Raw genomic sequence first — 12,161 nt, 5'->3', positions numbered from 1 at the left:
GCATTTACTCCATTATTTTCCTACCCATATTTGTGTTGTGTCTTGTCTTACTAACTCAAATTTCCCCCTTCTCTTTCTAACATGATGTGCAGTAGCAGTGTAGATACTGAATATAGTCTGATGTGTTGTGTGGTGTCGCTTTTGACTGCACAAACTCTAGATTTATTAAATGCTATTCTATTTTCTGCATGTTGTCTGGTGTCATGGTGTTTCTTGGTTTTTGTTTCTTTGGACTGTATATTCAATCTTGTTTTTGTGTGTATGTGTGTTCAGCCGAAGCGCAGTATGAGTGGCGAGGCCCAGGGTCCGTCAGATGAGAAGATTGCTGTGGTGAGCGTTGACGACTGTGATACAGCCTTGTCGCTTCGCTTCGGTACGCAGCTTGGAAATTACAGCTGTGCTGCGCAAGGCAAACAGACCAGCAACAAGAAGTGAGTTGATCTTTCTTTCAGCTGTTCATCTTTTTTGCTGTTGATTTTTGGGTCTTGAGGGCTCCACACATCTGAAAATTACACCAACAAATAATCTATATAATAATACGATTACAGTTGCTGTCAGAGGACGGTTGGCCACTAATCTTGAAAATGTCAAACGTCAAATATGAAGTGTAGTAAGAACACACTGTCTATCAAGGGTCTAACAAACAAAACTACATCACAACATTACAACATATTAAAACAACCATAGGCTCTACTGAATGTGAATGAAAGGAAAATATAATTTGTTCAGACATCAGTGAGTTGGTTATAAAACAAGAAACCTTCCTTTGCTTTAATATAGTTAATGCTTACCAGGCTACACATGGTTTTAACTGCAAAATATCTTTTGCTGCCGACCACTTTTACCTTTCATGGTCACAGAAGTTGCAAGCAGGTGTTGGTAGTTTAAGACAGAATATTCATATCCTATTATTTTGTAAAAATTATGCGTACATGATTACTATCATAACATTGATTGAATTGAAGATCACCAAAGGCAGTGTTATACTGTAATACATAGAGACTGGCACCCTGTAAGACACCTTGTGTGTCCTAGCACGGTTTCATATGGAAGTCATCATGGAATTAACTAACCATGACTCAAAAAAGCTTGTGAAGTAAACACATGTACTCAGCTAAATTCTGTAAAAAAAAAAGTAAATCTCTCTCTATCTCCAGTGCAGCAACAGAAAGACTCTGAATAGTCATTGACCCTGAGCTGTGGGTGGTGTTTACACAGAATGTGCTAAATTCTTTGCAAACACAACTTTCATTAAGCATCATCTCTGACTGATTGGAGGCAGATATTCAAAGATAATTTTCACTAAGTAGAACACAATAAAGCCGGTCAGTGTGTGGAACAGCACATTGTTCATCAGTGATCAGATCAGCTTCACAGATTCACAATTTCACAATTTCAGCATGGTTCAAACAGGCTTGTAAGCTAATCAGTGATTTAAAATGAAAAGTAATGCTGATTTAAGAACAAATCTCTTCTGTTAATCTGTTAAACTCCTGCAAAAACTTTGACTGTTGCTGTTAAAAATGATTTTTGGGGAATGTCAGATCGGTGTGATGAGGGGGGCTGTAGGAGAAATCTATGGGGACCTGAAGCTTTAATGAGGCACGGCTGTTTGACGTGTCTGTCTGTATCTCTCTGATGGTCTTGTTACTCATCGGCTCATCCAGCTGGGTGTTAATGTTCATTTCTTCTCCTCACTCACCTCTCTCTCTCTCTCTCTCTCTCTCTCTCTCTCTCTCTCTCTCTCTCTCTTTCTGTTTGCCTCTGTCTCTCTCCCACTCATTCTCTTTTGTGTGACTCTTCTAAGTTCTATTTGACCTTGTCAAAGTTTTAAGGTTTTCAGCTTGTGGTGTGTGTCTACCAAGCTAAATGTCTGCATGTATGCCAACAAGTGCATAACACACACAGATACAAAAAGCCGCCTGTCATAGTGTTGATGTCTGGCCTCGCCTCTGTAAGCTGTAATCACGTTGGCTGTGTTCTGTCAGCGTTAAGTGTGTGAGAAGAGAAGACAGATCAAAGAGGAAGGCCAAAGACTAACGCTTCAACACTCATCTTCCGTTCCTTCTCCATTAACAGCTCGCCCTCCTCTTACTCCGTCTTGACATCCTCCTCTAATGACGCTCTCTGTTGATGTTCGCTGTAACACACACTTAATCTCTTGTTTGTTCGACTCCGGCGCCTTTTGTCTCCTCGCCTTCCCTCGATTCATATTCCACTGGCGTCTATAAGCTCGGCACGTGACATGCATCGCAAAAACGAGCTAAAAAAGAAAAACCCCAACTCTCATTGGAGGAAAAGAAAGATAATACTCTCAAAATGACAACACAACTGTTTCTGTCACTTAGTTTTTTCTAGTAGTCCCATAACTGTTATTTGCTGTCCCCTACGTCGTCCTCCTCACGTTCCCTGTTTTCTTTCCCTCCACCAGTCTTCCATCTGTCTTGTCATTCGCCTTTATTCTCGCTCTCTCTCGATATTTGCTGTAACTCACACTTAATCTCTTGTTTGTTCATCTGCCTCCCCGGCTGCCTCCACAGCTCCCTTTTTTCGTTGCTGTTTTTCGTCTCCTTTTTATGCCTGCGACTCTGATATTTGTTGGAATCCCCTAACATCTACCTCCTCTCCTTTGATTGCTCATGTCTCCTTTCTCCCTCTACCTTGTCATCTACCTTCACCTCTTCTCTTCTGATATTCGCTGTAACTCGTATGTAATCTCCTCTTTGTCTGTCTCCTTTTCCTTTCTAATCTTTTCAATTTCTCTCTTCGCCCCTGCTGTTTCTACTTTTACCCTCAACAACATCATCATGATCATCTCATTTCTTCTTAACATCCACTGTTGTTCTCTGATTCTTGTTCCTTTTGACATATACGTCTGATGACACATTTAATCTCTGGGTTTGTTTAATCCCCTTGCCGCTCTCATACCCTCTTTTTTAATATTTTCCCTTTCTTACTTTGTCTTCCTTCATCCCTCTCTTCTCTCCTGCCCTTCATCCTTGAGGGATAATCTTTCATTCCTCTTTTATCCCCCTTTCCTCTCCACCTTATTTATTCCTCTTCCTGTTTATCTCCCCCTCTCTCAGGTCTCTGGACCTGACTGGTCCATTGTTTCTGGGCGGAGTTCCCAACGTACCAGACAACTTCCCGTTTGGCACCAGGGAGTTTATTGGCTGCATGAAGGAGCTGCATATTGACAACAAGCCGCTTGACTTGGCTGGATTTATTGCTAACAATGGAACGCTTGCCGGTCAGCACTGCTTACCATACAACTACTACTACTACTGCATACTGCTAAACTGGATTGTTTTTTTATGACTGTGATATGAAATTAAAGGATGTAGTAAGTAATTTGTGACAAAATTGTTTCTACAGACTATTAGTTACCACAGTAGTGTAATTGTGTTGTTTTGTAATGAGATTCCTAGAAATGATTTCACAAGATGTTTGAAAAAAATAAGCATCATTATCCCATCAGTGTTAATTGTTATGCACTCACAAACTAATTTGAGCTAAATTGATCAAGTTGAGGTACTTTTGAAACATTTAAAATGCAAACAATCAAAGTTGTGTTTATAGACAAGAAAATGTGAGATGTTAACATCATGATTTATCAGCTTAACACTGCAATTCGTTTCATGCATCATGGTGATACATTTTTGGGGAATGATTTAACTGTTGCTCCTTTTAGGCTGCAGTGCCAAGCTCCCCTTCTGTAAGTCCAACCCGTGTCAGAACGGAGGAACCTGCAGGGTGAGCTGGGAGACTTTCTCCTGTGACTGTCCTCTAGGGTACGGAGGGAAGGACTGCAGCCACGGTGAGAGTCTATATGAGTTTATTTTCATCTTGTGGTCCTACATGTTGCTTTTATAACATTCATCAACCTTTAACAATGTCACATTTATTGTGCCATTTTGATGTAATTATCATAACCAATTATACCATGGCTGAGATATTTGTCAGTTTCTGTCTCAGGCTAGTGCTGATGAGAGATGTTTTTAAAAATGCAGCAAAATGACTCTTCAGTGGTCTTATTTGAAAGCATTTATTATACTAATAACTCAGTAATTAATTAATTATTGACTTATTGAACTGATTGAAGTTAAAATGCTTCAGGTAACACATTTAAACTAGTTCTATGTTGTTTACATGTTGGTTAAATGAACAGTAGCTGCTTTAATTGGCTGTTTCACACCTAAATACTTCAGTAGTTCAGATTCAGAAGGGCTGTCATTCATTCATTCAGATTAATGCCTCATTCTGCAAGGCAGCATTATTTCTCTGTTCTACTTAGTCTTCATTTTGTGCTGAGCCATCACAGATGTAGGCTTTTGGTGTGTGAGTAAAGTGAGAGTATTAGTGGAATGCATTTTCATGGATGGATAGATGGATGGATGGGTGGGCGGATTAATGGTTGAGTGAGTGAGTGTGGACCTCTGTGAGGGTATTGACTGAAGGAAAAAGAGCAAATGGATCATTCACTTGAATTTGGACACACACTGAGAATGAGAAAGAGGTACATAACTCAGAGAATAGTTTTTATACTAAGCATGTGAACAAGTGGTTGCACAGTGGATGTCTGGCTTTATTTCTTGTTTTTAATTGGACTTAGATAAACCCTGTGTGATCCCACACACAAAAGTGGACCTTCTGTAGCCCAGATGGACTCAAGATGACAGTTTAAGTCATTTATATTTACTGACATGTCTTGATTGTGAGCACAGACCTTTAAATCTTGGGGGAAATCATACAGCAAAAGGCACTTGGGGATGAAATGAAGTTGTGTTTTTTTTTTCAACAGAAAAAAAAAACGTTCACAGGTTATTTTGTACGTGTACACCATTTGATGCAACATAAGTCATGTTTTACCTTTTAATCCCTTCTTTAAACAATAATTTATTGGCCTTTGTTTGATAGTCGCTAGTACAGAGAAAACAGGAAATGGTGGGAGAGAGAGATTGGGAATGACATGCAATAAACACGGACACAAACCAGGGATGTTGTGTGTCATGGTTGACATCTTAACCACCTCAGCTAGCAAACCACTAATTATTTCGTGTTTTTTACAAAAAAAAAACGGATTCAGTTTCAGAACAGTGACATCCAGAGACTGTTCGGGATATTGCAGTACCTTTCATTCATTGTATTCTTCTCACCTCAGTGATGCCACACCCCCATCGCTTCCTGGGTAACAGCGCCCTCTGGTGGGACCTAAAGAACGACGTGACCATCTCCACGCCCTGGTACCTCGGCCTGGTGTTCAGGACCAGAGCGCAAGAGGGGACGTTACTGCAGGCTCAGGCTGGCCAGTACACCAGTCTGCTGTTCCAGGTGCGCCCACACACACACAGACACACACACTAACATCGTCACCCAAAGTTGTTAATGTCTGTATTACACTGCATTTGAACATTGTATAGATGTATATTTCTGAAAAATTAATTACAATAGTTTTATATTATCAAATTAGACATGGTTGAGATAACTGTGGACTTTTAAATCACACCAGGGACAATGGTGTTAAAACAAGACCACATTTCCCATAATCCTAATGATTCCTGTTTTCAGTGCCTCTCTCTCCCTCTCTGACTAGTGGTTTTTCTTTTTGGCTGAAGAGGAGAAACATAGCATATGCTCTTCTGTATTTCCTTTTACCTGTCTTTCATCATTGCCAGAAGCTCAGAAAGCTTTAGTTGGGTTTATACTAAAACATAAATGGCGACACCTTCTTCCTGTTTTGTAACATAAACAATTTGTGCTTTAAATCAATGCTGCACATTGTAAGCCAAATCTCACCAGGTGTTAAGTGTAAAACGCTGTGTGGGCTGCTAAATGTGTTCGCAGCGTTCACGTTGATTATGGGAATTAGACTTATGTCTCATGGTTAATGTGGTTCTATTTAATATTTTAATACTACATTATCATCTTCTGTACAAGACAAAAATGCCAAATTATCTTTAAAATTATTTACAGTTTACATCTCTAATGCTACATCCAAAGACGGAATTGAATTAGCAGCATCTTGGCAGGAGTGCAGCCAAGATGTTGGATTTAACACTCCCACACACACGCACACACACTCACTTCTTAGTCTCCTCTTTCCTACCAAGCAGGTTATTTTATTCTTTCGCTGTTTTCAGTGACTCATGTTACTTCACATTCCCTCTTCTGTTTTTCTCTCTTTTTTCCTGGTATTTTCCTGTGTCCCTCTCAGGTGATAAATGGTCAGCTGGTGTTCTCTGTGACCCGCGGTTCGACCAGAGCGGTGCGTTTGCGGTTGGATCAGGTGCAGGTGGCAGACGGCCAGTGGCACGACCTCCAACTGGAGCTGCGAGACGTTCGCAGTGGCCGCGAGACACGCTATGTTGCCACACTACGACTTGACTTTGGACTCTATCAGGTAATAGATGTGATATAAGCCTTGAAAATAAATGTTTTTATGACCGACTTAATGTTCCAGCGGGACACAACTTTATAAGCAGAGTGATAAAAATGATAAAAATTGAATTTATGGAAGGACAGCAAATTCATAATTGTGTAAATACAGTAATTTGAAGTCTGATTTGACCTGCAAGCACAGATTTCTGTATGCTTCTTGTAAATCAATAAGATCAATTTCCCTTAAAAATTAATTTCCTGTTCAATTGGCAATAGACATTTTTTTCTCCAGATGTGATTCTTAGATTTGATTTAATTTGGTTGTTTGAAATCAGCAGATACTCTTAATGGACAACATTTTTCAGTCTAATCAGTGGAGAACTCTAATTGTAATTTTAAAGCATTTAATATGAATGAAGGCAAGAAATCCTTTTTAATATCCTCAAATCTAAAATTTACCTCATTTCCTTCTATGAGACAGCACGGGGAACAGAACACTGGAAAAGATATCAGCAAATTAGCAAATTATTTACATATAATCTCACTTTCAATCTTAAAATCATAGTTGTGTCAATCAAAGCAGGAAACAGTCTTTACATGGCAAATATTCCTCAGAATGGTTTGAGAAATGTTCCCTTAAGTCGTGTCTTATATTTTGAAACAATATAAGGCAGATGACTGATTAATTAATGACAAATTAATCCAGATTTAAGAAAAATTTTGAAACAAGAACATTTTAAAATTAGGGACATTTTCATAGCTTTATCATCTGCTCTTTTCCCATTTCATAGTCCTTGACTGTGTTATCCTGTAAACTTTTCCCTTTTCTATACCAAGACAATTACCATGTCACCCACTATACACAGACACACACACACACACACACACACACACACACACACACACACACACGTCTGTTCAGTCATGCACATAGAAAAGGAAACACACTCTTTTATTGTCAGCAAATTATGTGTTTCATCTTTTTGTCATAGTTCATCGGGATCTTCGTCAAAGTGCATCAAGTAACACATGGAATAAACGCTGCAGCTATAAAAAATATTAAACCATTAAACATCATAGTTGCCAATTAAACAGTAATTACCTTTGAAATTGTTTGGCATGTGTGCAGCTTTTATCAGCCGGATCTCACCCTCCATTTTTGCATCTTCCTCTGCTGCTGAACAGTAGTTTACAGTGATAAATGGGGCTCATTGATTTTCTTTTCATGGTTGTAGCAACCTAAGTTACCTGTCAACACTGCTTCACAACACTGTCAGTGTTATCAGTCGAGCATTGACCTTCTCCACAATGATTGCATGTTATTGTTTTATTTTATTTAATAAAGTCAATCATTCACTCTGCAGCTCTAAACCCATGTTCACACTCTATTCTCCTCCCTTCCACTGACATAAGCGCCTTTATAACCTCACTATTCAGTGATATAGTGGTAAATGAAAGTATGGAAGAATCATGACGTCCTGGTAGTAAAAATCAACGATGTCTTATGAAAAACATTTTTTATCCTCTTTCAGTTTACAAGATCCTTTTGAGCTTTATCATTTTCATTGATATTCATCATTACTCAAACCTTTGTGACTGATAATCTCTTTTCTTCCCTGTGACTCATTATTTCACCCCTTATACCTGTTGACTACCTCGATATTTTCATATCAAATAAATTAGCAAGTTCTTCTACGTGGTCTAATAATGGTATTCAAATGTGCTCCTTGTGTATCTTTTTTAGTTTGCATAAAGCTATTAATAATAGTAATCTTTGCCCTTCCTGTCTCTGTCTGTCCCCTTACCTCTCTCACTCTTTCTCCCCCCTTTAGGGAACAGTGATAGTGGGAAATGAGATTCATGGCTTGAAGGTGAAACATCTGCATGTGGGAGGAGTGCTGGGCTCCGGAGAGGTTCAAAATGGGATAAGAGGATGCATACAGGTGAAGATGGATGAATTGAATTTTAAATGTTTATTGATGGATGGGTGGGGGAAAGCTGGAAGTATTGGCACATGAGAGATGGAAATGGGCTAAGAAATGAGTTTGGGATGAACAGATTTTAATAAATGAATGAAACTGCCAATTGCTTTTTGTAACTCTCTGTAACATAGACCACTTTCTCTCTGTCTACAGGGCGTTCGGCTGGGTGTACGGCCAGATGCCCCTCCCCTGCCTCGCCCCTCAAGAGCGGTCAAAGTAGAGACTGGCTGTAATGTTGGCAACCCCTGTGTCTCGTCTCCTTGCCCCACCCACAGCCACTGTTCTGACCAATGGGAGCGGCACACCTGTATCTGCGAACCTGGTAAGTGAACAGAGAGATGATTCTGGTGTTATAGACAAGGTTGAAGATGCTCTCGCTGAGGAATGGGACACAATATTTTAGTTTGGAGGTATTACGAGGCTCTTTAACGTTCAGCCAGTTTAAATGATTGACTTCTTGTTCAAAAAGTGGATTGTTTATATTCTTATTTATGTAACTGCATGGTGTAATAATACAGGGAGCGGAAATGGAGGGATGCTGTTCAGCTGCAGCGACAGCCAGGACACTGAAAGAGGTTAATGACAGTGACAAGTTTTTGATAAGTAGCTGTAAGAAACACGTTGAACGCTTTTGTTAGCCACACTACTTCTAGTCCCGTCAGCTTTTCGCCATTGTGCAAGACAAAATTTTGCTGTGTCACTTCTTCTCTAACAGCACCATTATTGTGCAGTTAGACGAGAACTGACACATGTAGGCATTTTATTTTCAATAAAGTTACAATTTTAAGATTAACATTAACATTTTCCTTTAACATTTTATGGACTCAACTATTCAGCCATTTATATATAATAGGGGATTCATTGGCAGCAGCTCGATTACTTTGTAATGCTAATAAAGTTATACGACAGATTTTAAACCTTGGAACAATTTGCACTTCTGTTAATCTCATTCATCTCATCATGTTTTGACCTTGCCAACGAATACATTCAACTTCAACCAAAGATGATTTTCCACTTGAGTCATGCAAGTTAAATTGCACACATGCTAACCTCTTTGCCAGGGAACTGGTCCTAATATTTTGCACACTGGACATTGGATGTGAAAGAAAAGAGGTGTGAGGGGAGATGGTGAAAGAAGCCAGCTGACTTCGAGAGAGAGAAAAACTGAATAACTATAATGTGGCCATATCTGTGTAGGTGTCTGCCAATGCTCTAACTAGGTTAAACAGATATTTGGGAATGCATAATGAGTTCTCATCCACTGAGAGAAAGAGACTGACTGCGGGCTAACTCCCAAAATCTCCTTCGTCAGGTGAATATAATGAGGCTGAATTAATGTGGAGGAGAAAAAAACTGATTAAAAGAGAAGGAGAGGAGTGGAGAAGCAAAGGAAGAGAGAAGAGAGGAGGGGAAATGCATACTGTATAGAGAGCAGTATAGAAAGAAACAGTAGAGAAAGACAACAATAGAAAGATGAAAAAGAGGCAGAGGAAGAACAGAGAGACTGAAAATGTTAATGATTAATGAAGAGAAAGAGGCGGGTGACAGAAATAGTGTAAAATAAACAGTAAAAGTTTGGAGGCAAGAAGAAAGAAAAGAAGAAAGAGGGCAAACGAAAGTCAAATCAAACAGCCTGAAAACACTGGTGAAACAATTGGGAATACATCCACACACAGCTGACATATATGCACATAGAGACACTCATATCATAGAAAATCAACATGACAGATGCACACAGAACAGAGGATGAAGAGTGATATTTGATATTTATTTGGAGCTTCATTAGCAGCTACCGATGCAGCATCTGCAGTTCAGTTCTGCGGGTATTGATTAAACAGACTGGACCAACCAAGCAGAGATGATTAAAGGAGATTACTTATATTTCTTATTAAAGGAGAAACGAGACAAGAGCTCAAATAGCAAATGAAGAGAAAAAGAACCACATTAAAGACAAAACCAAGCGAGGGAGAGAGAGAAAGTTTCCAATCCACCTTTTCATTAGTTTGTCAGGATATTGATACTCTCTCTCTCTCTGCAGCTCAACCTGCATATCTTCTTAGCCTTTCTTAGTTCATCAGTTCTGTTTTTCAACCACAAACAGCACCTCAGTCAAAGCGCCTCTGCTTAGGAAGGCAAAGCTGCAAGCCAACAGTGTGAGAGTCTGTGACTTGCGGTATGTTTCAGCTGATTATGTATGCATGTAAGGTGAGACTACGTCAGCACTAAAGTTGACTCGGTCACCTCTGTGAGCAAACAACGCAACAAAATATGTCCTACTGCCACAGGCTGCTACACAGGAGTCCCAATGACAGAAGAGAAATCCATGAAAAGTTTTTCAAGAAAGAAAAGTTTGAAAATGAGAGCATGAGATTAAAGTAGAGGTGGAGGGAGTGGAAGAGGAGAGTGTGTGTTATGTGTGGGATACAGTTTGTTAAAGTGAGAGAGCCTCAGGCCTGACAGCATGGGAGAGGAAGCAGAGAGGCGCTGCTATCCCTGTAGCATCCTGCGCCAACCCGCAAGCTAATGCTAATACCTTGACTTATTAACATGGAGCGCACACACAAAAAGGGTACACACACACACACACACACACACACACACACACACACACACACACACACACACACAAAAGCGCATGCACAAACTTTGTGTGCATGAACTTATTTACTGTAAACCCACTCACACACATTCTCTCTCTCATTATCATTATCTTTCATCAGCACAATGAGCATTAAAAATGGAGACTGTTACAATGTATGCTGCTTAGAGACAAATCAAATCAAAGTTTAATAAAAGCAGAGAGAGAGAGAGAGAGAGAAAAAAAGTGAGGCACACTATAAATAATTCCCTTTCATGTGCGTGTTTGTGTGTGTGTGTTGGCCTGGTGCTGAAACTAACCCAATGGGTCTCTCAAGGAACTGACAGCACCTCTGATTTGTGCATTACAGACTCCTAGAAAACACAATAACACTTGCACCCACACACACACACACACACACACACACACACACACACATACAGAGAGACAAGGTTGTGCATGACAAAGCACAGAGACATCTGCTCTCTCGTCCTCTCACTGTGTGTTCCTGTATTTCTGAGTAGGTATACAGTATTTACGTGACAGTTGCTGCCAGTTGCTACAGGCTAATTCACTGTGGTGAAAAATTTAATTTAATATGATAAATTACTGCCATGTTGATTTATGTCTGCTTGAGTTCCCTGAGCTGTTTAAAAACCAACTCAATCTTATGTAGAAAACATACGTTCAGGGTTCTCATAACCATTAAAATAATGGTTGAAAACAAAACATTTCAAATAAATATTTCTTCAGATGGGGTTTGTCAGAAAAGTGCATTATATGAGGTTGTTGTGTTTAGGTGTGGTGTGCAGCTGCAGTATATTAAGCTCGGACCCTCAGGGAGAAAGAGGGAGAGATTTATGAGTTTCAAGTTATATTTCCTGTGTTCTGACCTACAGTAGATGCCAGATCCTTAAGGTGCTGAATCGGGACAAAGTTGTTCTCCATGACAAATGAGTCCTTGCCTAGAAATGTCAGTTATTGATCAGGTTTGAGATCAAAACTAGATATGTACAGGTGTTTGGCACTGTTGTACGGCTATATGAATGGGGCATTGGATATACAGAGTTTTCCTAAACTTGAAAAATCTTCTGTTTGAAGAAAGTTTGCTTGTAAGATTACTCACACAGTACACTGGCAGATGAAGTGTATTTTTTAAGTCTCTGAATCCTGTTCAGACTCATTTTGAACACATTATCGATATAGAATATAAATAATAATAT

General features: G+C 39.5%; 1 protein-coding gene across 1 annotated transcript in view; it reads left to right on the top strand.

Annotated features, from left to right (window-relative positions):
* celsr3 (cadherin, EGF LAG seven-pass G-type receptor 3) overlaps window positions 1–12,161 on the top strand; it is a 107,279-nt gene that overhangs the window by 52,462 nt on the left and 42,656 nt on the right. Inside the window, 7 exon segments of the mRNA XM_051424460.1 lie at window positions 274–431; window positions 3,087–3,250; window positions 3,692–3,817; window positions 5,162–5,331; window positions 6,215–6,400; window positions 8,211–8,321; window positions 8,514–8,682. Coding sequence (XP_051280420.1) covers window positions 274–431; window positions 3,087–3,250; window positions 3,692–3,817; window positions 5,162–5,331; window positions 6,215–6,400; window positions 8,211–8,321; window positions 8,514–8,682 — 1,084 coding nt within the window.

Source organism: Dicentrarchus labrax, unplaced genomic scaffold (genome assembly GCF_905237075.1).
Source record: "Dicentrarchus labrax unplaced genomic scaffold, dlabrax2021, whole genome shotgun sequence".
Taxonomy (NCBI): domain Eukaryota; kingdom Metazoa; phylum Chordata; class Actinopteri; family Moronidae; genus Dicentrarchus; species Dicentrarchus labrax.
Note: the sequence above shows the minus strand (reverse complement) of the source record. Positions and strands in the feature narration are given on the sequence as shown.